This window comes from Salmo salar, chromosome ssa26 (assembly GCF_905237065.1).
Source record: "Salmo salar chromosome ssa26, Ssal_v3.1, whole genome shotgun sequence".
NCBI lineage: Eukaryota > Metazoa > Chordata > Actinopteri > Salmoniformes > Salmonidae > Salmo > Salmo salar.
The window spans coordinates 18,641,566-18,667,491 of NC_059467.1; the positions used below are offsets into that span (position 1 = coordinate 18,641,566).

Below are 25,926 nucleotides of genomic sequence, written 5' to 3' on the forward strand. Positions count from 1 at the left end.
AGTCTGATTGTCAGTAAAAGTGGCAATATTTAATATGCTGTCATCTCTAGTATATGTTTACTAGGCCTACTCTTAGTATGTGACAGGTTGTAGATGACAAGAATGCATGTGACAATAAATAAGTATTTGACAAGAATGTAAACGTCATAACGCTATATAAATTGTTGCCTAGGTTTAATCTATTCCTTGATTGGAAAACAGTAAAGTCAAACTTGAATCATTGTATGACTTATTGGACTGTACAGTAGCCTACCTTTATGTCAAAATAGGAAATTATTGAAACAATTACAGTTAATAATTGCTGCGACATTGTAAACGAGCAATTAGTATATATTAATTATTAGTACAATTGAAAACGTTCACAATAAAACCCTCCCACATTCTAATCTAAGTGGATAATTGTGGAAATGAATGCACAGTAGCCTATTACACAATTTCACTATCGTATCTCATTGGACAGCGGTTGAACGTATGTTCCACACGCCTTCGGTCGGTCGGTGAAATCATTGCAAATGAAGCGAAATAGGGAACGTTCGTCACCAAGACAATCAACTTTACTTTCCAACAACTGAGATATTTTTTAAATCTTTGACCTACCTATTTGGATTAAATCATAGCCTTCTGCGTGTGAAGACACAGTGCGGTTATTGGCTCTGTTGCCCGCGTTTGCAGAACGTATTGCAACGTTGTGGAGTTGTAGTAATTTATCCAGGTTGCTCTCAAGTGACGCGCTTAGCACATTCTAGGATTTTGTTGGGCGATAGTCGCACTTGTCCTCTGGTGTACTGAATTTCGTTGGCTGTATGGAGGGATGTCGGGATGGCTTGCACCAGGAGAACCAAAACTTTGGTGTCTACATGCGTGATCTTGAGTGGCATGACCAACATCGTGTGTCTCCTCTATGTTGGATGGGTCACTAATTATATCGCGAATGTATACATCAAAGTCCCTATGCCTGTCCCAGAGAAAAAGTTAGAAGGCGATAAGAAGGGGGACACCCTACGGATCATAGAAAGACTTGATCGACTTGAGAATGTGGTCAACCAGCACATACAAGGTAAAGTAACCACTACACTGAGCAAGTATCCTTTGCTTACCATTTGGTAGATTCTGAGTTGCGTATGTTTAATTGCATTGAATGCATGGTTTGTGATTTATTAATGATATCGACCTATGTGAATGAGCCTATATCTCCAAACGCAGCAAATAATGACATTGTTGATTTATAAAATAAGATGACCATAACATTTTCCTTTATGAATAATGCGACCACCATTTGTCATGTCCTTACTTCGAATGGTCTGCCTGTCTGTACCATGTGACAGAAAGGGAAAAGGATAATGAGATCATTGCAAAGGCCATTCATACTCTGGGGGTAAAATTCCTAGTAGTCTATGCATTATAATTCGAACAGTGTTGGTGACCATAATTGCTTCTCCCACAATGTGAAATATACATATAATAAATGTATAGCTGCAGTTATACTCAACCTTATTGTTCAGTTTGCTGTCTCTCACATGCTGAAGCTTAAAACCTTTTTCAAACCCAAGTCTGTCTCCTTATACATTTTGGCATAATTGTCTATTTTTTTTTTTGCATCTGCTCATCAGGTTTATTATGACTGCCTATTGTGAAACTCTTGAAGTTTTTGTCCGTTAGGCCAATAGTAGAAAACAGTCTAATTCTCTCAATGTCTACACTTTGTAGTGTAGACTGTGAATGTGAAAACTAGCCCAGCGTACTGTACGTATCGCTACAATGTCATCTATTTTGAGCTATAAACTCAATGTCAAATGTACTGGGACTACTACCCTTTGAAGGATGTTATGTCAATGTAATACAGCACACACAGTATATACTGTACCCAAACAGAGGTTGGTCTGTCTTCCCCAGACATAGCGTTGGAGATACTGTTGAACTTGCAACAAGTGAATTTCCACAGACATAATTTTTTTATACTGTACTTTATTATCTCACTTGCTCAAATGCTACAGAATGGTGCCATTAAATCAGGTAATCTAATGGGAATCTGATATTATTATTTTTCTTTTTTGTTGAATATCCTTTTGACTTTGGATTGTTCTTGGGAATGTCTGGAATTCCCTTCTCAAATTCCTTCAGGCTTTGCCCCTCGCTACAGCATACAGTTACTCCATACTCGTACTGCAATTCTCTTCCTCCCTTTCTGTGTCATGATTTGAGCTTTACTATTGTCAACATGAGAATAATGTTACACAGGCTCTGATTTGATGAGAGGACAGGTAGAGTATGAGTTACAGGGAGACACCCATCCCTAGGTCACGGGCAGAGGTGGACTTCACTGAGCTGTGAGGCACTGTACATAGTCAAGCCTGGCTGGTCAGTTGAGTAAACATTCTTTGTGGTGCCAAGACTACATTTCACTGTTTGGCACTGACAGAGAGCAGCCTGTTGAACAGCACTCTGTACGTTTTCTGTGTAAGAGTGTCTGCCTAACTGTCTCATCTCCTCAGGAAATGTTTGGACTATTTGTGTTACTCAAAAGGAGAAATGTTGCATTCGGTCAGATTGTAAAGATCAATTCAATGTGGCACAGAACACGGCTGGAAGGACAGAATGCCCTCTGTCTATAGCACTATAGTGTATGGATGGAGGGTGGACTGATAAAACATGCACTGGAACTCAGCTGTACTTACATTCCAAATCAACATGCATCATCACTTAGCCTATTAGAGGTGGGCCTCAGGTTTGAGAGAGGTTTGAAGACACGGCTTGGGCAGGCATAAAATATTTGGATTCATTTTGTAGAATAGTAAACTAGGAAGACTACTACTCAGAACACATCTAGAGTTCTGTTTATCTTGCCAATGTAAGTGCCAAGAATGAAAACATTTCTAGTTTGCGTAGCTGACAAGTCCACACACGCCCACCATAAGTGCTATTACTGCACTCTGTGGCTTTCCTCATGCTCCCAAAAGCCTTCATACTGTTAATGCATGTGTGAGAGGGTGCTGCTGTACAAAACGGACAACTTACATAGTCCTCTATTAATAAATGCGCTGCCATGACACTTGTTTACCATGAACAAATGACTATCGTTCTAAACCATTTAGTATGTGACAACCAGATATGACGGAGTGTTCTTGTACAGAAACATAGAAATGTGTCTTGCACTGTATAACACTGGGCATCATTCAGGTATCAATCACTCAGAATGATGGTGTTTGTATTGTAAGTGTGAAGTGTCTTTCCTCCTGCAATGTGTTTACCTGGCTTTTTATGAGCATACCAGCGCTCACATTTTGAGCCGCTCAGAGTGCTCCTCTACACAGGTAACTGCGAATTCACTTGAGAGGTCTTCTTGAGTCATCAAAAAGTGAATATGAATTTAGACATGACATAACTCCAAAGGAGTTTTCTTCCATAAAGTACAGCTGTGCCTCAGTGACTTTACTATAGATCTCCCCTCTGAACATGAAGAAAGCAAAGACAGAGTATGGGTCTATTTAATGGTGATTGTTTTTGTGAGAAGGCAGTGGTCCTCTGGTTGATTTAACCTCAGGGGCTGTATATTACCCCTGGGGATACTTATATGGTGCTGATTCAGAGGGAGATGATGATGCCTCAATCGAATCAACCTGTCAAATCAATTGAAAAACCCTCTAAATCATAATGAGTGTTGACTCTTGAGAAGAGGAGTGAAAGAGTGTGTGTGTGTGTGTGTTACACGCTCCATGCTGGAGGGCCAGTAATAGATGTTGTATAATGGAACAAGAAATGTATATCCGATGGTATCTTTTTGCATGGTTTTGGCTATAGAGCACTTCTCTGCTTTGTTGCTTCCACTAAAATATCACTCCACATTCTGCCATGCCAAGTCAGTTTGCCCCTATATCCTTTCAATGAAATATTGAATGACATAATGACTGCAAGGGGCTGCAGGCGTTGACCAAGTGTCATAATGCTTAACTTGCTGAATATAGGTTAAATATGGATCGCAAACAAGTGGTTCTCTTGATCTAACATTAGGGCTGAACCGGTCGTGTTCAGCTGATCTGCTGACGGTTGGGAAGCTACCCAAAATATTAATCAAATCATTGGCGATGCCAGGTTACTTTTGTATTTGTAATCTTACTTTATGCATGAAAGACTAACATTTGATTGACAGGCTGGGGATGTCTGTCTGAGAGTTTTCATTAGATATTTAGTTAAGTACCCTGCTTCCTTTCACTGACAGTCTTTATGTAGCCTACTCTTCAGAGACCAATGAATATCCTCATTTCAGAGCAGAATGCAGATATGCTGTAACCCTCTTCCCTCAAAGGGAAGTGGAGATACAGCATCTTGTTCTCCCATACTTCCTTTTTTTTCTCTCAGAATTCCTCTTAGCAACTCCCACAGTTAATTACCTTAGCAGGTTGTGGATTGGTAGAATGTGGGTGTCAGGGTAACATTGGTGCCACGATAACCGAGTAGAAATGTTGTCATTTCTCTACAGGGTGTCTGTTCTTTACAGAACACAGCCTCAATGAATGTAGTGGTTTTGGGAATGTAAACTTACTGGAATGACAAAGATCGACCAATCCTAAGTGATTGTGGTGTCAGTGAAAGTGTCCTGAAGCAGAGCTGAAGTGTGACAGTGCGGATAGGGTGGGGAAAGGGAGTCTCCAGAAGGTTGATTTCCTTTACCAGTAATGGAACGATTATTGAATTACAGAGAAACAAATGCACTGGAGGACGATTGCTAATGAAAACAATTAATTACCATGAATCCAGAGGGCAAAAGCATCATGAAGAAAATCTGAATAAATTAGAAAGTGTAACCTCCCTTGCAAGTATTTCAGTTCAGAGTTTCCCCTGACAATTTACTCTAAACAGGAAAATATCTATGGCACTTCTTCAAGGCTACTATTCCTTGTTTATTTGAATTAAATGATTAAATAGTGTCTTCATGTAATTGTTGTTAGTCACTACTCTGATTCATGTCTCATTGCTGGAGAAATGTAAGGAGGGGGTTATTTTTACGGTTTACTCCGTATCTGCTATAATATCTAGAAGGCAACGTACAGATAATTCAGGACAGCGTTTAGAAGTGTCCCACTGAAACAAAAGCGTTTGACAGCCCTCTCTGGCTGTACCGTGATTAAGATGGTCCCATGCAGACTCTTCTTCTCCTCTATACCCCACCATCATCCAAAGCAATTTGTCTCAGTCCCTCATATCTGCCCGGTCTATTTGCTAAGTGCACACATGGGCACAAAGACAGCTTGTGTTCCACCAGACAGGCTTTTTAGGGAAGGCTCATCTCCATGTGGCGAAACGAGGAAGCTGAGTGAAGGTGACAGTAACTTTGACAAATTGGAGTGCTTTGTTTTTACATGATAGATTGTCTACCCATATTCATCTGCCATCCTATATACTTCATAATTCATGCCTCTGAGTAAGAAAGTAACATTTTGGTTTGAGCAAAAAATAACGTATTATTTCTGAAGTTCTACAGTCTTTCTAGTTTTCTAATACCCTATTAGTCTTTGATGTATTGATTTATGAGTAGGACTGTTTTCTCAGAGCAGGAAACATACCAGGATGTACTACACAGGGGAAATGCACAAACACATTTTCTTATTTAGGAATTCATATAGAAACTCCCTGACAAGCATGAAGGAAGAGTTGGCACAGTGGTGCAAATCGAGGTCATGCACAGCACAGTCGATGGCTGCATTCAAAAACAGGTCTGGAGATATTTACATATCTAGGATCTTAATTTGAGCCATTTCGCTACAGCAGGAAATGTGAGGTATTATGTGGATTATCATGAATGGACAATTCTGTTGGGGTTGACGCATTTTTCAAAGGGAAAATCAAGTCTGAAATTTTCAATTGGAAATTACAAACTTCAGAAGCCTTTTTAAACCTTAAATACACTACAAGTTTTACATTTCCTGCATTTCAGGAAGGTTCTCCTGCAACAAGTGATCAAATTAAGATCCTATATCTGTAATGAAGATGTATTATTCCGTAGGTAGTGTCTGCAGGTCAATACATTTAAGGTAGGGTATTGCTGGAGTCTATTGGCAAAGAGGAAAAGAAGAGTTGTTCTTTATTGCATGCCTAATTTCTTTATGCCTCTGCGCCTCTCCCTGGTGAATCAGCAGACTACAGATGTAGGATCTTAATTTGATCACCCTGTTGCAGGTGAACTTTCAAATGTAGTGTATTTGAGGTTTTAAAAGGGCTTCTGAGGTTTTGATATTTTCACAAACATTTCGACTGGATTTACCCTTATGAAAAATGTATCAACCTCTACAAAAATTTCTTAATTATAATCCACATAATAATTCACATTTCCTGTTGCTGCAGGATATTTTAACCACTGTAGCAAACTGGCTCAAATTAAGATCCTACATCTGTATCCTGATGAAGGTTGGTGTAAACTGTGGATTGATAACCCAGAGACTGAAGGAAGAGAGATGATGACAGGAAGGAAGGAGGAGACTCAGCAGGAGGCCGCATCACCAGTGACCTGCCCGGGGATTCATCCCTGTTAACCCTAATTGGGATGTTAATCAAAACGCGTATGTCTCATGTCCCCTGCTCACTGGCTCCGAGGGCTCATAAAACATTAATAATCCATCACTGATACAGAAGTGAACCGAATGGACCTAACTAACTGTCATTGTGTGTTATTCTATGATCGTTATGCATTGGCACATGCGTAGCTGTGAGACTATTGAGGTTGTTGCTATGTCGTTGTTGAACAGTCAGTGAGTGAAACAACTCCCCCCTGCGTCAGTGTTCTTATTATGGAGTGTACTGAGTGGAGAGGCTTTCTAACTTATACTAACTATTGAGTGTATGAAGCAGCTAATTACAGAGAAGCCACTTTTTTGCTCCCATATCTTGAGCAGGGGATTCTAATTAGCGGCAATGGGACCTAATTGCTAGTTAATTAGAGGGAATGAGGAACCTGTGAGGAGCTGTGAGTATCGGCCCAATCAGCCAGAGTTGAACATTCCCTGATCCTGACAGAAATTAGCGTTCCATTGCAAACAGGCATTTGTGCTGATGTATTGGGAGAGAGTGCTACAAAGGCATCTCATACCCACAGGATGTTGAAAATCAGCCTCAATTATCACCATGTCTCGTGATAATTTTTACCCTGGAACTTAATTACTTCGTACCGCTAAATTCTCCTGTTATCTAATTGTTTTTCAGTATTCCTCACAAAACACCTGAAGGCAACACCCACACCACACAGGTTTATTTTCAGATGTTCATTAAAATTGCTATAGCAATTAGCATCTGGCCACTTTTGTCTACTGGGCTGCAACACGTCCTGTTATTCATAATAGTTATCACCAATCCATATAATCGCAATCTGCCCTGTGCGCATTAAAGACATGCTACCAGTTATAGACTACACAGGAAGGCACATGACTATCATTATATTGAACATATTCCGAGTAGGGCTGTGGGGGTCATGACATTTTGTCAGCCGGTGATTGTCAAGCAAAATAACTGCCGGTCTCATGGTAATTGACTGTTAATTAACATAAACACGTTTAGCATCTCCTGGCTTCGACGCATAGCGTCCAAGCCACTGATGCAACCTTTGGAACATCTACATTTTAAAAAGTTTAATTAATCCATTTAATATAGCCTACACCATCACAATAAATCCATGATTTTATTTTATCCCGGTCTAAAGAAATATGAAATGAAGAAAATGTTTATTTCAGAAGAACAGAATAGCATACTGAGTTGTCCTTATATTAGGCCCTGATATGGCTGTGGGCTACGCTAGTTCATTTAGCAGAGGAGTTGCTTAGATTCCACATAATTATTTATTATTTTATAGTATGAAGAATACAATTGAACATAGCTGAATAAAAAAAATTCTCAATGATTTCCAAGGAAGTGTACGCTATTCTGTGTTAACAAAGAAACAGGTACTGATATATGATTAATATTGAGTTATTTATGCAACTTTAGTTGTGATATAATTGTTGGGGTGTATGTTTAGATTTAGGCATGAGCTCTGATTTGTTTGTTGTGCAGGCTGCACAAACTTCGTCAATCACTCATTCCCAATTTGACAAGCAATTGATAATATTCTCAACAGCCCATTGTTCCAAAATGGCGTAGCAGTCGGACGTCTGTTTTGTCTTGTCCCGTGTGTGTATATAATTTCTAAGTATATCATTTTTAATCTCAATTTCCATCTACGGACTGAACATGCACTCCTGCAACCCGCCTCACCCAATGTGGTACGGATCTGCTATTTTTTTTTATACTTTAGAACCGGAACCCCCATCAGCTAGTAGTCAGTTAGCCACTGCTAGCGGTCATCACCGTTAACTCAGACATCAGCCAGCCTCAGTCCGGTCAATTCCTGCCAGTCTGCACAGTGTGATATCAACCCAGAGCATATCGGACTGCTTTTTCTCTACCACAGCTCCGGATTCCTACTGCAAGCTCTGAACCTTTACACCGGATCATCGCAGCTAGTTAGCTGCTATCCGAGTGGCTACTCCTGGCTGACGTCTCTGTCCCGAAGCAAGCACCAGCTAGCCTCAAGCTAGGCCCATCTCCCGGCTAGCTGAAGAGGTCCATCAGCCAATTCTTGGGCTACAATACCTCTTTTGCCAATTGGCCTGGACCCTTTACTGCCAACACGGAGCCCCGCCAATCCATCACAACTGATCTGCCGACGTAACCATCCGAGGTGGTTTCAACAGGCTCTTCCGTTGCGACGTCCCCAGAGGCCCATCTGCTAGCCCCGGCCCGCTAGCTGTCTGAATCGCCGTGTCTCCAGCTCGCCTAGCTACTCACTGGACTCTATGATCACTCGGATACACATGCCTCTCCCTAATGTCAATATGCCTTGTCTATTGCTGTTTTGGGTAGTGATTGTCTTATTTCACTGTAGAGCCTCCAGCCCTGCTCAATGTGCCTTAGCTAGTCTTTCTGTTCCACCCCCCCACACATGCGGTGACCTCAACTGGCTTATATGGTGCCTCCTAGAGACACAACATCGCTCATCGTCACTCAATGCCTAGGTTTACCTCCACTGTACTCACATCCTACCATACCCTTGTCTGTGCCTTGTGCCTTGAATCTATTCTTCCGTGCCCAAAAATCTGCTCCTTTTACTCTCTGTTCCGAATGCAATAGACAACCAGTTCTTATAGCCTTTAGCCGTACCCTTATCCTACTCCTCCTCTGGTGATGTAGAGGTTAACCCAGGCCCTGCAACCCCCAGCACCGCTCCCATTTCCCAGGCTTTCTCATTTGTTGACTTCTGTAACTGTAAAAGCCTTGGTTTCATGTATGTTAACATTAAAGCCTCCTCCCTAATTTTGTTTTATTCACTGCTTCAGCACACTCCGCCAACCCAGATGTCCTAGCCATGTCTGAATCCTGGCTTAGGAAGGCCACCAAAAATCCTGAAATTTCCATCCCTAACTATAACATTTTCAGACAAGATAGAACTGCCAAAGGGGGCTGAGTTGCAATCTACTGCAGAGAGAGCCTGCAGAGTTCTGTCATACTATCCAGGTCTATGGCCAAACAATTCGAGCTTGTACTTTTAAAAATCCACCTTTGCAGAAACAAGTCTCTCACCGTTGCCGCTTGTTATAGGCCCCTTTCAGCCCACTGCTGTGCCCTGGACACCATATGTGAATTGATTGCCCCCCGTCTATCTTCAGAGTTCGTACTGTTAGGTGACAAACTGGGACATGCTTAACACCTCAGCCATCCTACAATCTAAGCTAGATGCCCTCAATCTCACACAAATTATCAAGGAACCTACCAGGTACAACCCTAAATCCGTAACTATGGGCACCCTCTTAGATATCATCCTGACCAACTTGCCCTCTAAATACACCTCTGTGGTCTTCAACCAGGATCTCAGCGATCATTGCCTGCGTGCGTAATGGGTCCGTGGTCAAACGACCACCCCACATCACTGTCAAACGCTCCCTAAAACACTTCAGCGAGCAGGCCTTTCTAAACGACCTTGCCCGGGTATCCTGGAAGGATATTGACCTCATCCCGTCAGTAGAGGATGCTTGGTTGCGCTTTTAAAAGAGCTTTCCTCACCATCTTAAATAAGCATGCCCATTCAAAAAATGTACAACTAAGAACAGATATAGCCCTTGTTTCACCCCAGATTTGACTGCCCTTGACCAGCACAAAAACATCCTGTGGCATTCTGCATTAGCATCAAATAGCCCCCGCGATATGCAACTTTTCAGAGAAGTCAGGAACCAATATATACTCAGTCAGTTAGGAAAGCAAAGGCTAGCTTTTTCACACAGAAATTTTTATCATGTAGCACTAATTACAAAAAGTCTTGGAACACTGTAAAGTCCATGGAGAATAAGAGCACCTCCTCCCAGCTGACCAATGCACTGAGGCAAGGAAACACTGTCACCACCGATAAATCTACGATAATCGATCATTTCAATAAGCATTTTTCTACGGCTGGCCATGCTTTCCACCTGGCTACCCCTACCCTGGCCAACATCTCAGCACCCTCTGCAGCAACTTGCCCAAGCCTCCCCCTGCTTTTCCTTTACCAAAATCCAGACAGCTGATGTTCTGAAAGAGCTGCAAAATCGGGATCGCTACAAATCAGTTGGGCTAGACAATCTGGACCCTCTCTTTCTAAAATTATCCGCTGAAATTGTTGCAACCCCTATTACTAGCCTCTTTCATGTCGTCTGGATTGGAAAGCTGCCGCGATCATCCCCCCTCTTCAAAGGGGAGACCCTCTAGACCCAAACTGTTATAGACCTATATCAATCCTGCCCTGCCTTTCTAAAATCTTCGAAAGCCAAGTTAACAGATCACCGACCATTTCGAATCCCACCGTACCTTCTCCACTATGCAATCTGGTTTCTGAGCTGGTCATGGGTGCACCTCAGCCACGCTCAAGGTCCTAAATGATATCCTAACCGCCATCAATAAAAGATGGTACTGTGCAGCCATCTTCGACCTGGCCAATGCTTTCGACTCTGTCAATCACCGCATTCTTAGCTTTGGCTTCTCAAATGACTGGTTCACAAACTACATCTCAGAATTCAGTGTGTCAAATCGGAGGGCCTGTTGTCCGGACCTCTGGCAGTCTCTATGGGGGTGCCACGGGTCAGTTCTCGGGCCGACTCTCTTCTCTGTATATATCAATGATGTCGCTCTTGCTGCTGGTGATTCTCTGATCCACCTCTACACAGACGACACCATTCTGTATACATCTGGCCCTTCTTTGGACACTGTGCTAATAAACCTCCAAACAAGCTTCAATGCCATACAACACTCCTTCCGTGGCCTCCAACTGCTTTTAAATGCAAGTAAAACTAAGTGCATGCTCTTCAACCGATCGCTGCCCGCACCCTCCCGCCTGACTAGCATCACTACTCTGGACGGTTCCAACTTAGAATATGTGGACAACTATAAATACCTAGGTGTCTGGTTAAGACTGTAAACTCTCCTTCCAGACTCACATTAAGCATCTCCAATCCAAAATTAAATCTAGAATTGACTTCCTATTTCACAGCAAAGCCTCCTTCACTCATGCTGCCAAACATACCCTCGTAAAACTGACTATCCTACCGATCCTTGACTTAGGCGATGTCATTTACAAAATAGCCTCCAACACTCTACTCAAGACTGCATCCAATTTGCTATCACAGTGCCATCTGTTTTGTCACCAAAGCCCCATATACTACCCACCACTGCGACCTGTATGCTCTCGTTGCCAAACCCACTGGCTCCAGGTCGTCTAAGTCTTTGCTAGGTAAAGCCCCGCCTTATCTCAGCTCACTGGTCACCATAGCAACATCCACCCGTAGGACACGTTCCAGTAGGTATATTTCACTGGTCATCCCCAAAGCCAACACTTCCTTTGGCCACCTTTCCTTCCAGTTCTCTGCTGCCAATGACTGGAACGAATTGCAAAAATCACTGAAGCTGGAGACTTATATCTCCCTCTAACTTTAAGCATCAGCTGTCAGAGCAGCTTACCAATCACTGTACCTGTACACTGCCAATCAGTAAATGGCACACCCAACTACCTCATCCTGATATTGTTACTTATCCTCTTGCTCTTTTGCACCCCAGTATCTCTACTTGCACATCTATCACTGTAGTGTTAATGCTAAATTGTATTTATTTTGCCTCTATGGCCTATTTATTGCCTTACCTCCCTACTCTTCTACATTTTGGCAGGTAGCCTAGTGGTTAGAGTGTTGGACTAGTAACCGAAAGGTTGCAAGATCGAGTCCCCGAGCTGACATGGTACAAATCTGTCGTTCTGCCCCTGAACTGTTCCTAGGCCGCATTGAAAATAAGAATTTGTAATTAACTGACTTGCCTAGTTAAATAAAGGTAAAATAAAATTTGCGCACACTGTACATAGAAAAATCTATTGTGTTATTGACTGTATGTTTGTTTGATACTCTTGTTTTTGTCGCACTGCTTTGCTTTATCTTGGCCAGGTCGCAGTTGTAAACTGGCCTACCTGGTTAAATAAAGGTGAAATAAAAAAATGAATTTCCCAGCGGCATCCCCCTTGTGTGGCCATAATGCCCCCTAAAAAAACCATGCCTTTTTCGTTATCCGTTGTGCCCTTGGGCTGAATATTATAATTTCCTTCTCCTGGCTGTGGCACTCCAAAGCGCCTCTCACTCACATGGTTCTTTGGGATATCTCAATTCTTATTAAACCAATGCCCGTCAGGTGATCAGGTCCGACTCCGGGATGCTGGCCTTCTAGGCAGAGTTCCTCTGTCCAGTGTCTGTGTTCTTTTTCCCCATCCTAATCTTTTCATTTTATTGGCCAGTCTGAGATATGGCTTTTTCTTTGCAACTCTGCCTAGAAGGCCAGCATCCCAGATTCACCTCTTCACTGTTGACGTTCAGACTGGTGTTTTGTGGGTACTATTTAAAGAAGCTGCCAGTTTAGGACTTGTGAGGCGTCTGTTTCTCAAACTAGACACTCTAATGTACTTGTCCTCTTGCTCAGTTGTGCACCGGGGCCTCCCACTCTTTCTATTCTGGTTAGAGCCGGTTTGCACTGTTCTGTGAAGGGAGTAGTACACAGCATTGTACAAAATCTTCAGCTTCTTGGCAATTTCTCGCATGGAATAGCATTCATTTCTCAGAACAAGAATAGACTGACGTATTTCAGAAGAAAGGTCTTTGTTTCTGGCCACTTTGAGCCTGTAATCGAACCCACAAATGCTGATGCTCCAGGCCAGTTTTAGTGCTTCTTTAATCAGAACCACAGTTTTCATCTGTGCTAACATAATTGAAAAAGGGTTTTCTAATGATCAATTAGCCTTTTAAAATGAAACTTGGATTAGCTAACAGAACGTGCCATTGGAACACAGGAGAGATGGTTGCTGATAATGGGCCTCTGTATTCCTATGTAGATATTCCATAAGAGATCTGCCGTATCATAGTTGATTTGTCACGTGCGCCGAATACAACAGGTGTAGACCTTACAGTGTGATGCTTACTTACAGGCTCTAACCAATAGTGCAAAAGAGGTATTAGGTGAACTACAGGTATTTATAGTTATAAAAACGACAGTAAAAAGTCAGTGAAAAACAGTAGCAAGTCTACATACACTGCGTGCACAATTATTAGGCAAATTGTATTCCTCGGGATTCATTTTATTGTTGAACAAACACAATGCTCTCAGTCAATCCAAAATGTTATTGAACCTCAAACCTGAATGTTTAACAAAGGAAAAGTGAGTTTTGTCTTTCTCAGGGAAATATGTGTGCACAATTATTAGGCAACTAAATTACAAAAATAATTTCTCTCAACTCACTTGTTTATTCTCAATTTTTAGAGTAAGTGTAACATAAGTAACACAAAATGACAATTATATAACATTTTTGGCCTTTCAAAAATATTCAGTGACCAATATAGCCACCCTTATTTTCAATAACTGCCATGAGCCTTCCATCCATGGAGTCTGTCAGTTTCTTGATCTGTTCACAATCAATTTTCGCTGAAGCAGCAACCACAGCCTCCCAAATGCTGTTCAAAAAGGTATGTCTTCCATCACTGTAAATCTCACGTTTGAGAAGGGCCCACAAGTTCTCAATAGGATTTAAGTCAGGTGAGGAAGGGGGCCAGGTCATTATTCAGGCATCTTTGAGGCCCTTGCAGGCTAGCCAAGCAGAGTACTTGGATGCATGTGATGGAGCATTGTCCTGCATAAAGATCATGGCCTTCTAGAATGCTGAGGACTTCTTCCTGTACCACTGTTTGATAAAAGAATCTTCCAGAAACTGGCAGTCGGTTTGGGAGTTGAGTTTCAGTCCATCTTCAACCCGAAAAGGTCCAACTACCTCATCCTCAATGATAGCCGCCTATACCAGTACCCCTCCTTCACCTTGCTGGCACCTGACTCAAAGTGGTGCCCTGTGTCCATTACTGATCCAGCCGCGGGCCCATCCATTTGGTCCATCAAGAGTCACTTTCATTTCATCTGTCCATAAAACCTTATGAAAAATCTGTCTTCAGGTATTTCTTTGCCCAATCTTGACGCTTCAACTTGTGAATCTTATTCAGTGGTGGTCTTGTTTCAGTCTTCTTGACCTTGGCCATATCTCTGAGCACTTGACACCTTGTACTTCTGAACACTCCAGGTAGGTTGCAGTTCTGGAATACGGTGGCACTGGAGGATAATGGGTTCCTGGTAATTTGACGTTAAATTCTTCTCAAGTCTTTTGCAGTTAATTTGCACCTTTTCTTTTTTTTGCACCCCAGTTGACTATTCGCAACAAAATGTTTGAATGTCCGGTGGTCACACCTCAATAGTTTAGCTATTTAAAGAGTGTCGCATCCATCTGAAAGGAATTTGACATTTTTGGCTTTTCAGTGTCAGTTAAATTTGTTTTTTGGCCCATTTGACCTGAGGTAATGAGGCTGCCTAATAATAATTATGCACACCTTGATATAAGGTGTTATTCACTTTCGCCACACCCTCCCACATTACACAAATACATATCACCTGAAAATGATTAAATACAATAAGCATTCAAGTTTATATGGTTTGGAGTTCGAAAATGTGAATAGAAACAATGATAAGATCAGAACTCACTTGCTTAATAATTGTGCACGCAGCGTACAGACACCGGTTAGTCAGGCTGATTTGATGTATGTAGATATGGTTAAAGTGACTATGCATATATGATGAACAGAGAGTAGCAGTAGCGTAAAGAGGGGTTGGTGGGTGGCGGGACACAATGCAGATAGCCCGGTTAGCCAATGTGCGGGAGCACTGCTTGGTCGGGCCAATTGAGGTAGTATGTACATGAATGTATAGTTAAAGTGACTGTGCATATATGATAAACAGAGAGTAGCAGCAGCGTAAAAGATGGGTTGGGGGGCACACAATGCAAGTAGTCTGGGAAGCCATTTGATTACCTGTTCAGGAGTCTTATGGCTTGGGGGTAAAAACTGAAGCCTTTTTGTCCTAGACATGGCACTCTGGTACCGCGTGCCATGCGATAGTAAAGAGAACAGTCTATGGCTGGGGTCTTTGACAATTTTTATGGCCTTCCTCTGACACCATCTGGTGTAGAGGTTCTGCATGGCAGGCAGCTTAGCCCCAGTGACGTACTGGGCCGTACACACTACCCTCTGTAGTGCCTTGTGGTCGAAGGCCGAGCAATTGCCGTACCAGGCAGTGATGCAACCAGTCAGGATGCTCTCAATGTTGCAGCTGTAGAACCTTTTGGAGGATCTGAGGACCCATGACAAATATTTTTAGTTTCCTGAGGGGGAATAGGCTTTGTCGTGCCCTCTTCACGACTGTCTTGGTGTGTTTGGATCATTCTAGTTTGTTGGGTGATGTGGACACCAACGAACTTGAAGCTCTCAACCTGCTCCACTACAGCCCCATCGATGAGAATGCGGGCGTGCTTGGTCCTCCTTTTCCTGTAGTCCGCAATCATCTCCTTAGTCTTCGTTACGTTGAGGGATAGGTTGTTATTCTGGCACCGCCAGGTCTCTGACCTCCTCCTATAGGCTGTCTCGTCGTTGTCGGTAATCAGCCTACCACTGTTGTGTCATCTGCAAACTTAATGATGGTGTTGGAGTCGTAACTGGCCATGCAGTCGTGGGTGAACAGGGAGTACAGGAGGGGACTGAGCACGCACCCCTGAGGGGCTCCAGTGTTGAGGATCAGTGTGGCAGATGTGTTGCTACCTACCCTCACCACCTGGGGGCGACCCGTCAAGAAGTCCAGGATCCAGTTGCAGAGGGAGGTGTTTAGTCCCACGATCCTTAGCTTAGTGATGAGCTTTGAGGGTACTCTGGTGTTGACTACAGCTCGGCGTTCAATGAATGGTATTCTCACATAGGTGTTCCTTTTGTCCACGTGGGAAAGGGCAGTGTGGAGTGCAATAGAGACGGCATCATCTGTGGATCTGTTGGGGCAGTATGCAAATTGGAGTGGGTCTAGGGTTTCTGGGATAATGGTGTTGATGTGAGCCATTACCAGCCTTTCAAAGCACTTCATAGCTACGGACGTGAGTGGTACGGGTCTGTAGTCATTTAGGCAGGTTGCCTTTGTGTTCTTGGGCACAAAGGTCTGCTTGAAACATGTTGGTATTAGACTCAATCAGGGACATGTTGAAAATGTCAGTGAAGACACCTGCCAGTTGGTTAGCACATGCCCGGAGCACACGTCCTGGTAATCCGTCTGGCCCCGCAGCCTTGTGTATGTTGACCTGTTTAAAGGTCTTACTCACGTCGGCTACTGAGAGTGTGATCACACAGTAGTCCGGAACAGCTGATACTCTCATGCATGCCTCAGTGTTGCATGCCTCAGTGTTGCTTGCCTCGAAGCGAGCATAGATGTGATTTAGCTCGTCTGGTAGGCTCGTGTCACTGGGCAGCTCGCGGCTGTTCTTCCCTTTGTAGTCTGTAATAGTTTGCAAGCCCTGCCACATAAGACGAGCGTCAGAGCCAGTGTAGTACGATTCAATCTTAGCCCTGTTTTGACGCTGTGCCTGTTTGATGGTCCATCGCGGGGCATAGCAGGATTTCTTGTAAGCTTCCGGGTTAGAGTCCTGCACCTTGAAAATGGCAGCTCTGCCCTTTAGCACAGTGCAAATGTTGCCTGTAATCCATGGCTTCTGGTTGGGGTATGTACGTACAGTCACTGTGGGGATGACGTCCTTGATGCACTTATTGATAAAGCCAGTGACTGATGTGGTGTACTCCTCAATGCCATCGGAAGAATCCCGGAAGATGTTCCAGTCTGATAGTAAAACAGTCCTGTAGTTTATCTGCTTTTTTTTTAAGAGACCGAGTCACTGGTGCTTCCCGTTTTTGCATTTTTGCTTGTAATCAGGAGGATGGAGTTGTGGTCGGATTTACCAAATGGAGGGAGAGCTTTGTACGCGTCTCTGTGTATGGAGTACAGGTAATCTCGAATGTTTTTCCCTCCGGTTGCACTTTTGACATGCTGATAGGTAGTACTGATTTTAATTTCTAAGTTTCCCTGCATTAAAGTCTCCAGCCACTAGGAGCGCCGCCTCTGGGTGAGTGGTTTTCATATTTCCTTATACAGTTGACTGAGTGAGGTCTTAGTGCCAGCATCTGTCTGTGATGGTAAATAAACAGCCACGAAAAGTATAGCTGAAAACTCTAGGCAAGTAGTGTGGCCTGCAATTTATCACAAAATACTCGACCTCAGGCGAGCAAAATCTAGAGACTTCCTCAGATTTCGTGCACCAGCTGTTGTTTACAAATATGCACAGACCACCCCCCCCTCGAGTGTGCTGTTCTATCTGGCCAGTGCAGCGTATATTCCGCTAGCTGAATATCCATGTCATTCAGCCACGATTCTGTGAAACGTAGGATGTTACAGTTTGTCCCTTTTGGTAGGGTAATCGTACCTCGTCTAATTTATTGTCCAATGATTGCATGTTGGCGAGTAGTATTGACGGTAACGGCAGCTTTCCCACTCGCCTTCTGCGGGTCCTCACGAGGCATCCCGCTCTGTGTCCCGTGTACCTGCGTTTCTTCCTGTTGTTGGCCCTGTTGTGTGTTTTTGGAGAATGTCCTGTGCGTCTTGCTTGTTGAAGATAAACTCTTCATCTAATCCGAGGTGAGTGATCGCTGTCCTGATATCCAGAAGCTCTTTTTTTGACCTAAGATACGGTTGCAGAAACATTATGTACAAAATAAGTTACAAAACGCAAAAAAAAAAAAACACATTGGTTGGGCGCCCGTAAAACTGCTGCCTTTTCTTCCGACGCCATTTTACTACAATAGTCATTTACAACATTAACAATGTCTACACTGTATTTCTGATCAATTTGATGTGCTTTTCTTTCAAAAACAAGGTCATTTCTAAGTGACCTCAAACTTCTGAACGGTAGTGTACAAATCCTCGAAGTGCTGATTTGTTTTGAAGCTAGAGCAGCGTGCACGTTTCGGTTGAAGCCCATTGAGTGCACCTGCTGTTATTGTTTTCTGTTGTAAACCACAGATGACTCAAAAGACTAACTTTGAACAGATTTTATTATGAGGGGGAAATCATCCATGCCTGCACTATAAAACCTCTCCATTCTGGCCAGTGGGCGGAGGGCAGCGGTTTAGTCATCTGTCTCATAGACTGACTCATCTCGTAAGGAAGAACAGAGCTGTAGAAGCAGACAGTGGCCTAACAGACACTCAAATTCAGCATTGCTCACTCAAGAGACTGTTGTCTTGAAACAAAACATTGGATTAGGTTTAATAGTTGTTTCTTTAAAGATTTTTAAAGCAGTTTCCCAGGAACGGTTCAGGTAGGCTTCAAGGCAAGCCCTAATCTGCTCAGAAAGAAGATGCAATGATGTGTAAACGTTCCCACTGTGTTAACTTTGCCACCTGTGTCGGTATGTTTTGCCTCTGGCATTACCATGTAGGCGCGTCTTGTAATCTTTGAATCGAGATAAAATTGCTTCAAAGAATATCAACCACTCTCATTATCCCATCCTCTTTTGATTACTTCATTCACCTTACATCAGAGAGAAACCCTAATTATTTTAACTTTAAGTTGTGACATTAGCATGAAAGACAGCCTTAAATTCTTATTTTAAGAGAATGATCATCTATTTACCCTCCAAGTTCAACTCACTCTTCCTCTTCTCTCCAGTTGAAATTGAAAGCCCCTGTGACATTTGCATTTGCATACGTCAGATGTGAGGACGGATAGCAGCCTGTCCTCTGCTGTTTCAGTAAACTCTTAGACTTGGAGTGTCGGTGTTAGATGCCTCATGTTGAAGAGCACAGACCACAGGGCTGGTGGAGGAGAGCCCTTTATACACATCTGTTTTCACAGGGAACCAATACAGAGATGACTCTGTTACTGTAGGACGTGATGCTAGGTGAAGTTAGCAGAGCCTTTGAAGCTCAGAGCTTGCACCTGAATTGGATCAGTGTCACAGGGGACATTCTCCACATTGACTATAGCAGGTACATCAGCAGAAACAATGTGTGGGTATTTATCATAAACAATATTCAGGAGTATCAAATGTTTTCTGTTTTAAATGTTGTCTGATAAGGTCTCTTCAACTTGTCAACACTGGTTAAGTCCTATCCACCTCTCTAGAGCTGTCACTATGTCACTGCCGGCTATACCTCAAGGAATGCCCAGCGAGATGAGTGGTGTTCTGAAACATGTCGTCTCTATTCCTGAAATAGTCTGACATTTTACTTGTTCCAACAAATACATCTGACACACAGGCATCACAGATGTGTTTCTCAATCAGCATGAGGTTTTGCACATTTGAGAGGTATGGATCTGTAAACCTCATTATCTTTAGCTTGTGTGGTTTCTATATTCTACTTCCTTATGAAACCTGCTTCTGCAGGCGTTCTTTTTGAGCTGCTATTCTTTGTATTGATTTAGAATCTCTCCTATGTTCATCAAGGCCATCAGCTTCTATAGAGAAGTAGCCCACGCCAGTCAGGTTGAAGTGGAGCCAGAAACTTTGGTCATAAGAGGAGTTTATGCCTGGAGTGCTCTGCTCTGCTCTGCCAGCCTCTCTCCTCTGCCTCTCTGTTCCGCCTCCTCACTGCACAAGTGCAAGCCATCAAATATTCACTGCTGCCTTTTTTAGAATGCAAATGCAAAGTGTAAAAATAGATCCAATATGTTTTAAGGTGGTGATACTGGAAGGAATGAGTCATTACACATTCTCCCCAAAGATGTTTAAAATGCTGTTTGTATTTGCATCCGACTGCCTACACTGAATTGTGTGCGGAACTCGAATGAACTCAGGTTGAGCATTCCAATAGTGGTAGTGTTGGCTCACTGCAGTCTGATTCTGTTGGACCCACAAAAGGCTCTTTTTTAAATGGTAGTGGTGCATTAATCAAAGAGGATAGCCTGAAGTGTATGATGTGCATCTGCTAGTACTTTGCGCACACATGACATGACCCCTCAGACCTCAGGTCACGGGTTCAGGTTCAGCCTCATTAGCTACTCCCGCTCTTTATCAGTTATTCAATATATTCCCTACACAGCAATTATTCAGAGAAATATCTATGTGAAGACAAATAGCACAGCGTGGAGAAGGTTAGAGAAATGTTAACAATCCTGATGCAGGTATTTACTTTCTAAAGTTAGTTCCACAACAGTGTATTGTATTCTCTTATTACAGGTTTATATAAACTCTGACAATTCCCCATTGTAGAAAGGATAGTACAGTACTGCTCTGTAATAAAATAACAATTTGTCAGTTACATCTGCTGCAGAGGGACAAGACTGAGCCATGGAAATGAAAGTGCTAAAAACAAATGAGCTCCATACTTAAAAATGAGATGGAGAACAAGCTATGAAGGAAAATACTGGTTTTGGTGCAGGTACAGCCAACTAGCGCAAAAATAATATTGCAATATATTCAAACTGATATGATACAATATATTGTAAAAAATAATATCCTGATATTTAACTGTATACATTTTTTTTTCGCTATCTCTAGTAATAACTCTACAGCAGGCATGCTGCACAGAGCACAATGCAAATAATTCCTATTTAGTACCAAGATCTTCATTCTTCGGTCACAGCTTTGAATGTCTTCATGCTATGGTTGGATAATATTGTCCTGCCACCAGCAGCTTGAGAAGAACAGAAAAGAGAATGGTCTTGAATTAAAAGGCGACAGGGCATTGTGTGTTACTTCTGAATGCTCTAAATGGATACTTCTGAGCTGCCTTTCATAAAAACCCAGTTTGAAGCTTTGGAAAACAGATATTCTGACAAAACATGATAGGAGGAATATAGCCACCAGGCAGCGCTTTGTCAGTCTGGCACAGAGGGCAATGGCAGCCGTCAGCGGCCAACCGCTCTGTCTGACCTGAGGTGTTAGCGAAGCAGCACAGCGAAAACCTTCCCTCTCATGTGCTTTAGTGGGGCATCTGTAGAGTGGTGATAAGGAGTGGACTGTTTAATTTTTTCCCTCACTGCAGACAGTTTCGAGTCAATTAAATCTTTCATAGCACTTTTTGGAATTTAAGTTAGGGAAATTGTTTGGTTCAGAATTTATGAATTTGCAACCCCAGTCGTGATAGTGATAGAACATATTGTAAAATGATAGCTGGGTTTATTGTTATAAACCCCTCAAACAGTAAGGTAAGCATGGATGTGCTTTACTCTGATTACAGAATTATTGAACATCTAAGCATTTCTTCTTCTCACTGTGCTGTATATGCCATTTTTCTTTGAATTAGAGCTACAGTTTAAACTTAATCTTATTGCATCTGAGTATCAGTGTTACTACTAATTTCACATCCCCTAGTCAATTTCAATTCATCACGTTCACCTCACATGGGCGTTTTACTCCATTTTAATGATTTTGAAGGAAACATTTCCTTCTGTATATAGTATGAAGAATGATGGCTCTAGTGTTTTCTATGCCAGGAGACAGAAACAGCATAGACGTGCGTGATGTAGAATGCTTTATTCTCCAAAATGCAGAAACTTCCAGGGACTACATACTGTTGAAAGTTTCATCAATGAATTAGAATGTAAACCGTAGGCGACGTCAATAATTGAAATGTCTTTTCTTCCTTGGTTATCTATTGTTTACTGGAGACGTAGTAGGCTGTGTATGAATATAAGCTTGTTTTCATAACTGTTCACAAACTCTTCAGCACTCCCATAACCTAATGCCGCGTTCATGTGCTAGTCGTTACTAGGAAACTCGTACATTTACGACTTGCTAACAGGTTGTAGTTATACATGTGCCTCGTTCAACCAGTTAGCAAATAGAACATTTCAGAGTTTCCTACTTCCGACAAGCACATGAACGCGGCATTAACTGGTGGTCCATGCAGCTGCCGTTCCCTGTTGTGATTCACTTTAAAGAATGTGTTTGTGTCTGAGAAACTTTGCTAAGTAGAGAGGTCAAACCCTCCAGCTTTGAGAGAAATAAAAGTTATCTGCTGTAGCAAGGTTGGTGAAATGGTAATTATCACAAATGAGAACGCTTTTACCTTTCCATAAATATTTAGAGGAAAAACATCCATGAAAAAAATAGACATCTGAATGCACATCTTTGTAGCCTCATTGAGTAGCCTTCCACCTCAGGCAAACAAAGCGTAATGTTTCTGGTACACACAATGCAGAATCGGCCAAGCACTTCTTCCTCTGAGAGGAGCCTAAAGCTCCCCGCTGGATGTCTGTCTCTGCAGCACGCAGACTGAGCACGCTCAGCAGCACAGAGCCCCCCCAGTCAGTCAGGCCCTGTTTTAAAGGACAGTCTCATCCAGTCACCCCTAGCCTCCTCCCTCTTCCTTCCTTCCCCAGTCTCCTTCAGCCTTCCCCTGCCTCCTTCGGTCTCTCCAGTCCTGCTTCTTCTGGTTAGAGAGCTAATAGCTTCTGGAAGAGGAGGGGATCTGGGCCTCATTGAGAAGGACAGGCCTTTTCATTTGGGGGAAGTGATGGTGCTCATTGGTCCTGTCACGGGGTTTCCATAGTCACCAGAAAGTGGCTCTGTGGTAGAGGGGAGGGGTCAGGTTCATTTGGAGAGGGGTAACCATTTAAATTCTGCTCTCCTTGTGCCCATATTACTCCCTCAGAGAGAGTGGGAGGTTGTGGAGACGACAGGACTCAAGAGAAAGCTGTTTATTTTCAGACTGCAGTCTAACTGGAGTGGAATGTAAGTGATGAATAAAGGCAAGGGGAGGACAATAGATAAAAACAGATGACTGACTTTCCCTTCACTTCCATTCAGCTGTTTGTCATTTCTCATCATACATATATTCTGTCAATGCATGGGAGGAAAAGGCTAGGATTGTATTCGAGCTGGAGAATAGAAAGATGGTGGACATATTTCTTGCTGTTTGCATGTGGGATGGTCTGGTACAGAAAATACATGTTATAATAGGGAGGCTCACCATCTATTTTGTATTATTCCCAGGCTCCCATCTTGATGTCTTGAATTAGGTTGGCAGCCTGTTTCCATCATGCACCCTTATGGGAGACTTCTTGGGCTCTGGGGCTTGTTTTCCACCTTCAATGGCTGGTGACACGTTCAGCCTGCTGGTTCAGTTAAGGAGGCTCTGCTATTAAACAACAACAACACTACTACCTCAGGCTGTCATTCCACCAATCCCATCTCTCCTTGATGCAGCAAACCTGTTCACACCGGCAGCAGAACAGAGGAGGCTAGTTTACCAGAACTGGGTTAGCAGAATATAATGCCAGACAAATAAATCACACGCTTACTGTACTTCCATCAACTCTGTGCTTTGGTAAAGAAGGGTGGTGTACGTGTGATCCTAGCCTCTGCCACAGAGTGTCATCTAGGAACTTATGTTCATAGCCAAAAGCCAAGCACCAAGAGAGCAGCACCTCATCTGATTTGAAGTAATTGTAAAAGGCTCATGCTGGACTGACCTGTACCAGATTCCCATCAACATTCCCTCAGTAAAAATCTTAGCTCTCCCAACTTGAATAATTCATTGAAAACCAACACCAGCTGGGATAACTGATGTTATGCTGATGAGAGATCCCAGTGATTGGGCCTGCAATCCAAATCCATGTGGACCTAGTGTTCTAGTATATAGGCCAGTGAAGTCTGTTTTTAGTTGCAGTGAGAAACAACTCAAGCTCAGGAGCACATCACAAGTGGTTGGTGTGACATCTGTAGAATGGCTGTTTAAAGACAGCAGTCTGTTACTGAAATATTTTAACACAGCAGATAGAAGAAACTTTGAGTCTTCTCAAGTTCCTTTTTACTTTATCTACTGGTGTCTTCATGGATTGGTACAGGTAAAGGAATAGGTCATGGCGGAGCATGACTTGAATTCTAGTCAGTTTTGGAGATTTTTGTTTATTGTTCTTTCTGTTCAAAGGTTTCTTTATAAAATATTGTCTCATTTGCTTGATACAATAATTAAGATTTAGATATGGTTTAGATTAGAGGTCGGCCGATTAATCGGCATGGCTGATTTAATTATGGCCGATTTTTCAAGTTTTCATAACAATCGGTAATCAGCATTTTTGGATGCCGATTACATTGCACTCCACAAGGAGACTGCGTGGCAGGCTGACCACATGTTACGCAAGTGCAGCAAGGAGCCTAGCTAGCATTAAATGTATCTTATAAAAAACAATCAATCTTAACATAATCACTAGTTAACTACACATGGTTGATGATATTACTAGTTTAACTAGCTTGTCCTGCGTTGCAAATAATCAATGCGGTGCCTGTTAATTTATCATCGAATCACAGTCTACAATCACAGTCTACTTCGCCAAACGGGTGATGATTTAACAAGCACATTCGTGAAAAAAGCACTGTCGTTGCACCAATGTACCTAACCATAAACATCAATGCCTTTCTTAAAATCAATACACAAGTATGTATTTTTTAAACCTGCATATTTAGTTAATTTCTTTTAATGTTAGCAGGCAATATTAACTAGAGAAATTGTGTCAATTATCTTGCGTTCTGTGCAAGCAGAGTCAGGGTATATGCAGCAGTTTGGGCCACCTGGCTCGTTGCGAACTGTGTGAAGACCATTTCTTCCTAACAAAGACCGTAATTAATTTGCCAGAATTGTACATAATTATGACATAACATTGAAGGTTGTGCAATGTAACAGCAATATTTAGACTTATGGATGCCACCCGTTAGATAAAATACGGAACAGTTCTGTATTTCACAGAAAATAAACGTTATGTTTTCGAAATGATAGTTTCTGGATTTTACTATATTAATGACCTAAGGCTTGTATTTCTGTGTGTTCATTATATTATAATTAAGTCTATGATTTGATAGAGCAGTCTGACTGAGCAGTGGTAGGCAGCAGCAGGCTCATTAGCATTCATTCAAACAGCACTTTTCTGCGTTTGCCAGCAGCTTTTCACAATGCTTGAAGCACAGCGCTGTTTATAACTTCAAGCTTATCAACTCCCGAGATTAGGCTGGCAATACTAGAGTGCCTATAAGAACATCCAATAATAGTCAAAGGTATATGAAATACAAATAGTATAGAGAGAAATAGTCCTATAATAACTACAACCTAAAACTTCTTAACTGGGAATATTGAAGACTCGTTAAAAGGAACCACCAACTTTCATATGTTCTCATGTTCTGAGCAAGGAACTTAAACGTTAGCTTTTTTACATGGCACTTACAGTTGAAGTTGAAAGTTTACTTACACTTAGGTTGGAGTAATTAAAACTCATTTTTCAACCACTCCACAAATTTCTTGTTAACAAACTATAGTTTTGGCAAGTCGTTTAGGACATCTACTTTGCATGACACAAGTATTTTTCCCAAAATGGTTTACAGACAGATTATTTCACTTATTCACTATCACAATTCCAGTGGGTCAGAGTTTACATGCACTAAGTTGACTGTGCCTTTAAACAGCTTGGAAAATTCCTGTAAATGATGTCATGGCTTTAGAATCTTCT

At 42.3% G+C, this 25,926-nt stretch overlaps 1 protein-coding gene across 6 annotated transcripts in view; it reads left to right on the forward strand.

Annotated features, from left to right (window-relative positions):
* Positions 1-438: 438 nt before the first annotated feature.
* The window catches only part of LOC106587200 (polypeptide N-acetylgalactosaminyltransferase 18), a 90,644-nt gene continuing 65,156 nt past the window's right edge, over positions 439-25,926 (forward strand). For 4 of the 6 annotated variants that reach the window (XR_001324384.2, XR_001324386.2, XR_001324385.2 and 1 more), the window contains exon 1: positions 439-1,057. Coding sequence is in view for 1 of the 6 variants with exons in the window: in XM_014175328.2 (XP_014030803.1) it covers positions 820-1,057 (238 nt within the window). In the remaining 5 variants the exon portion in view is untranslated. The remainder of the gene's footprint in view (positions 1,058-25,926) is intronic. The other 2 variants (XM_045708033.1, XM_014175328.2) reach the window with 1 other exon arrangement.